This window comes from Eimeria mitis, genomic scaffold (genome assembly GCF_000499745.2).
Source record: "Eimeria mitis Houghton genomic scaffold, Emh_scaff293, whole genome shotgun sequence".
In the NCBI taxonomy this organism is placed as follows: domain Eukaryota; phylum Apicomplexa; class Conoidasida; order Eucoccidiorida; family Eimeriidae; genus Eimeria; species Eimeria mitis.
Window position 1 is genome coordinate 1 of NW_013571271.1, and position 5,537 is coordinate 5,537.

At 52.6% G+C, this 5,537-nt stretch overlaps 1 protein-coding gene across 1 annotated transcript in view; it reads right to left on the minus strand.

Moving 5' to 3' along the window:
• Positions 1 to 2,175: 2,175 nt before the first annotated feature.
• The window catches only part of EMH_0007030 (uncharacterized protein), a gene marked incomplete at both ends in the record, with an annotated part of 13,018 nt that continues 9,656 nt past the window's right edge, over positions 2,176 to 5,537 (minus strand). The window contains 6 exon segments of the mRNA XM_013497790.1: positions 2,176 to 2,356; positions 2,622 to 3,044; positions 3,210 to 3,421; positions 3,667 to 5,086; positions 5,359 to 5,426; positions 5,478 to 5,535. Coding sequence (XP_013353244.1) covers positions 2,176 to 2,356; positions 2,622 to 3,044; positions 3,210 to 3,421; positions 3,667 to 5,086; positions 5,359 to 5,426; positions 5,478 to 5,535 — 2,362 coding nt within the window.

Genomic DNA, 5,537 nt, shown 5'->3' on the forward strand with positions numbered 1-5,537 from the left:
CGATTCGATGACGAGGCATTTGACTAGCTTAAGAATGCCACGCAGTTGTCATGAAAATATTCCTTGCGTTACTCTTCCATATGCTTGCTGGGTTAGTGAGGTGAGCGAGCATCTGCTTTCCATGGAGATGCGCGTTAATTGCCTTTGCCATGGTTGATTAAGCGGTTGGTGTACAGCCAGATGGAGAACGCATGAAGAACACCGTAAGAAATTCATGCAGAGACTGCTTTCTGATTGATTTGGTTGTGCTTGATGAACCTGATTAATCACAAGTAGCTGATACGCACAGCTATTGTATGATGTAAAGGATTTACCGTTTCCGTGTTGTGGTGCATACATGGACAAAACAATCGGCTAGGGTTTGCCTGGACACAAGTGAAGCCAGCTACAAAAGCATATATAAGTGAATTATCTAATTCACGCTCAGCGGATAGCAACGTGTAGTGCAGAAAAGCGACTTGCACACGCAAGGCTTCCACTCACAAGAAGGAGAACAAACACCAGGTATTGCTGTGCAACAGTGAGAGTTCTCGAAAGGGGTGGCATCTTTCTCGTCGTGCGTGATCTCACACCGTCGCAGCAGTGCAGAAACCGCATGATGCTGTTGTCGCCGTTGTTGTTTTCGCTGATGGCTCTGCTGTTATGTATGCTTGCAGCAGCTGCAGCAGCTATCCCCCTTCTTCACGTGTTGCTGCTGCTGTTGGACGCAGTTGAAACGTAGCTTTCTGCAAGTTGATGCTGTGGTTGCAACTACAGCAGCAGCAGACAAGTAGCAGCTACTACGGTTCTTACATTTGTCACTGGTTCATCGACAGACGCAAGTGGCCACAGCTTGCTACGGGCCAAGTATCTTTCCTACCTTGAAGCGCAGCAGAGTCTGATATGACTCCTGAAGTATGCTGATTCCATTTGTTCTGTATTCAGATATGTTTATTTCATTTATTTCATATTCGCGTGTGTTTATTTCTTTTTTTCATAGAAGTCTGTCGACTTTATTTATATTCTATTTAAATATTTTTATATCATACTTGAATTGATGCATAGTCAACTGTGGCCAATTCGCTAAGGCGACGCCCAGCGGGTGCAACAGAGCTACAACTGCTGCAGATGCACGGGATGACTCAGGGAAGTAGCAGCAACAGCAGCAACACCCTGCATGTGGCTCTCATACTCTCAGACGGTAGAGTTAACAAGGATCAAGCAACCTCTTGGAGCAGTTCAGAAATTTCAGAAGCTTGCGTCCCTTTGCTGGTTGTTCTAGACCCCGAGCCCCCGTAACAGTAACAGCAGCAGCAGCAGCAACCGAGCATTTCTCCACAGTAGCAGGGTGTTTGATTCCGAGCAGATCATCAGTTGCATCGGGGGGGAATAAAGGCAACAACCTATTTGAACACTGTATGCTACGGAAAGCGAAAACTGTATAGAGATATCCGGTAGCTGCCAGCAGACTTTATTTGGCACGGCGTTGAGGCAGCCAGCAGTAGTTCGTGTGTGGGAGACAGAGCAAGCAGCACTTCCTTCACGCGCAAGAGCGAGAGGAAAGATTCTCCGCTTGCCGTCTTCGCGCTGCCTGCTGCAAATAGATAGATGACAGTTAACATCAGCAGTAGACACGGGGGATCAATGACAGCTTTCCTAAGGCAAATTAACCCGATTCTCCCTTTGTTTTGTTTTTTTCTGGTTTAGTTCTGTTCTTGGGTGTCTTGGCTGGAGGCACCTCGTACACCCCAGTGAACTGAACGCACTCAAGTACAGAGTTTGTGCAGCAGTGGCGCTAACCAGCTAGCTAACTGCGTATCAGCTGTATAATTTCAGTTGCTTGCCGCAGTGCGTGGAAGAATTGCAGCAAGCAACACTGCAGCAATCAACACCAATAAGAAATCAGCTTTCGCTGTGCCTAGGAAGCAGCAGCCGTTCCCTCTAAGGGCCCGCCATGAATTAGAAGAACCTGAATAAGAGGAGAAAGCGGCAGCTCGAGAGGGCAAAAAGGAGAAATAAGTTTTTATTGTGGTAAGTCAAAAGGAGGCAGTGACTGCAGTGAGCAGCAAGGGTATGAGGAAAGGAAGAAGCAGGGGGGGCGGCGAGGCTAGGCGGAAACAGAAGTTAGTTTATGAAACGGAGGGATACAGTGTAGAAAGCATCAAACTAGAGGCCGCTGTGTAGGGGGCACTGCGGCTATGGGAACGCTAAAGCTGCTACAGGGTCTGCCCAGAAGTGCAGGCCCCGCTGCAGTGCATCAACAAGCAGCAATACAGCATCCTCTGCTGCTGCTGCGCCTCCTGTCAGAGCTGCCGCTGCCTCAGCTCCGTCTTGACGCCTTCGACCGTGCTGTACGTGCAGCAGCAACAGCCACATCCTGACGCAAGCACCCCAGAGCTGACACACCGTAAACCCTAAAACCTCAAACTCGATAAAACCTTTATAAGCTGAGCCCCATAGCCCCGCCGTTGTGGTAGCTGTCCAGTGCGCACCAGAGGAGCGGGTGAGCACGAGAGAGAGAAGAAGACACAAGGAAACAGGAAACAGAAACATGCAGTAAATAATACAGAAAGGGATATGTATTAAACTATGGAGGTGCAATCTACACATAGACGGAAATATTGTGCAGTTTCTTTTCTTACCTCTTTGAAAAGGGGCACCCACAGACGGCCTGTAGCAGCCGCTCCTCCATAAGAGAAGCTTCGTGCTGCAGTCTGTCTCTGTACTGCTTCTGCTGCTGCTGCTCCCTATCGTCAGCCTGGCTTTGCTGCTGCAGTTGTGGGGTCCACAACCTCTCACAGAGGCTCGCGATGACTGTGCCGTTGAGAGATTCCAGCACTGCAGCAGCGCCTGTTGCGTCAGAAACAGCACCGCGTATACTGCTGCTTGTGCTGCTGCTGTTCATGCTGAGCAGCAGAGCCTGGAGATACACCCAAAACTGCTGCTCCCGCTGCAGCACTGCTGTGCCACAAGGCATTCCCTCTTGAACACCGGGGAGCCGCTGCAGCAGCGTGAAGGGAAAGCTCGTGTGCCTGCTGGCCCACTGAGCCAGCATTTCCAACCGCCTGCAGCAGCAGCAGCAGCAGCAGCAGCAGGAGTAGCAAGACGCAAACCAAATGGGTAGGAATGAACTGGAGCTACTGCGGCTATGAACACTAATGTCACGACCTGTGCTGCTGCTGCTGCTGGGGCTGCTAGTGCTGCTGTTGCTGCCGCTGCTGAGTACATACCATTGTGAAACTGTCTTCGCTGCTTTCCTAGCAATCAACCATTCAGACATAAACGCACTCTCCAGCGTCGCCGCAGAAGGCCACCAGCAAACAGGTTTTGCCCTGGCTGCTCCTGCTGCTGCTGCTGTTGCTGCTGCGCGGGGTCCTAGCAGCAACTCCTTGTAGAGCGCCCGCACAGCACGACGTCCCTTGACTCCAGGACGCAAGAGTAGCTGCAGCACACAGCAGCAGCAACAGCAGCGGCATTCATGCTGAACCTGTGTGCGCACGCTGATAGAGTTGATGCAGCAGCAGAAGCAACAACACCTCTAGGGGCAGCAAAATAAACAGGAAAGTGATTGAATGCAACCCTGCTCTCTGTGTAGTTGTTAGAGAGAGACAAGGATACAGAAAAGTAGAAGAAGAAGCAGTAATACAAAACATGGCAAAACAAAAGATACAGGTGTTGCTGACGGACCTGCGTGTACACCGCAAGGAAAAAAGGATTCGATGGAAAGCGCCGCAGCATGAAGTCCACTGCCTTAAGCAAGCTCCCGCCTTCTCCAGCAGCAGACACAGCCCCACTGCTACGTGCTGCTGCTTCTTGCTCTCCTGCTGCTTCTGGCACGCTCAGAGCCAGAAGAAGAACCAAAATAAACGACAACGCTAACTCCTCGCATCGTGCTGCCTCACTGCTGCTGCAGAGCCCGCAGCGCGCCAGTGGACTTCCACTACAGGCGCTGCTGCTGCTGCTGCTGCTGCTGTTCTCATTGTTTGCGTTGCTGTTGAGACCAATGTTGCTGCTTTTGCTGCTGCTGCCTGAAGCTGCATCGGAACTCGTACCCCCACCGGCTGACGAGCATCCGCAGCAGCTGGCGCAGCACCCGTTGCCACCAGCCGCTGCAGCAGCGCTAGCAGCAGCAGCAGCAGCAACAGCAGCATAGTGCTGCTCGAAGACGCCCCACATAGCAGCAGCCGTCGGCGACAAGGCAGCCTGCAGCAGCAGTGCAAGGAAAAGGTTTGCCCAGGGAGGAGACGTCAGCAGGGGAAAGGCGCTGGCATTCGCAGCAGCAACTGCAGCAGCACCAGCTGCAGCAATCTTTGAGCGCTGCAGCAACACGGCGCAGCAAGCAGCCACCTGAGACCGAGCAAATGGAAGGGGACCTGCCGCAGTATCTGCCTCCATAGAGCTATCCGCATCTTGCTGCTGCAGCTGCTGCTGCTGCTCTTGCTGCTGCTGCATCTGCTGCTGTAGGACCCCAGGCGAGGCGGGGTTAAAGGAGGCAAACGAACGATCAGCAGAACACATGGCTACATGCATCGCTGCGGCCGCAACTCCCCACCCCTCAAAAGGCAGAACGCACACTTGCTGCTCCTGCTGCTGCTGCTCCTGCTGCTGCTGCTGCTGCTGCTGCTGAGGAGCCATGCCTCCTAGGCTACCTAACCAACATGCCCATGGCCAGCTGAAGCATAACAGAGGTGGGAGGACTCCACCTTTCTGCTGCCGTTGCTCCTCTTCCAGTTCATGCGTAAGCATATCTGCAGCAGCAGCAGCCGCATCTGAAGCAGCAGCGGCTGCAGCAGCAGCTTCTGCAGCAGCAGCATCTGCAGCAGCTGCAGTAGTCAGCTCGAGAAAGGCCCAAGAAGCTGCAAGGGGCGCATGCGCTGCAAAGGCACTGCAGCACGTCAGCAGCACCTTTCTTCCCTGAAGCACCAGTGCCTGCGGGGAGTTTTTTTTCGTTCCAATGCTACTGCTGCTGCTGCTGTTGCTGCTGCTGCTGCTGCTGCTGCTGTGACCAGACGTGTCGGCTGCTGCTGCTTGCAGGAACAGTGAGGAAGCAAAGGTGAGCCACAAGGCCGGCTCTGCTTCATTTCGTTTAAGAACCAACCGAAAGATCCTGTAGCAGTAACAGAAAGCACAGCAGCAGCAGCAGCAGCAGCAAGAGTAGTAGGAGCAGCAGCAGCAGCAAGAGTAGTAGGAGCAGCAGCAGGACCAAAGTTCATGCAGATGAATGCATGAGGTAACACGGCATAGGTGGACATACACCTGAGTATGCACCGAAGGAGAGCGAGACAGAGAAAAGACGTGCTAACAATTCGCTGCAACGAAAACAGCAGCAGCAGCAGCTGCTACTGCTGCTGCAGCAACAGCAGCAGCAAATAAACTTACTTAGAGGATGGGCAGAGACACAAAGCACAGTACAACAAAAGACGGTCATCAGGGAATGCAAGAAGGGCCTGAAAATATCACAGAGAGAGGCTGCAGCGGCAAACTATGTTGCTGCTCACGTTGCTGCAACATACGGAGCCGCTGCTGCTGTTGCTGCCTTTGCTGCTGTTGCTGCTGCT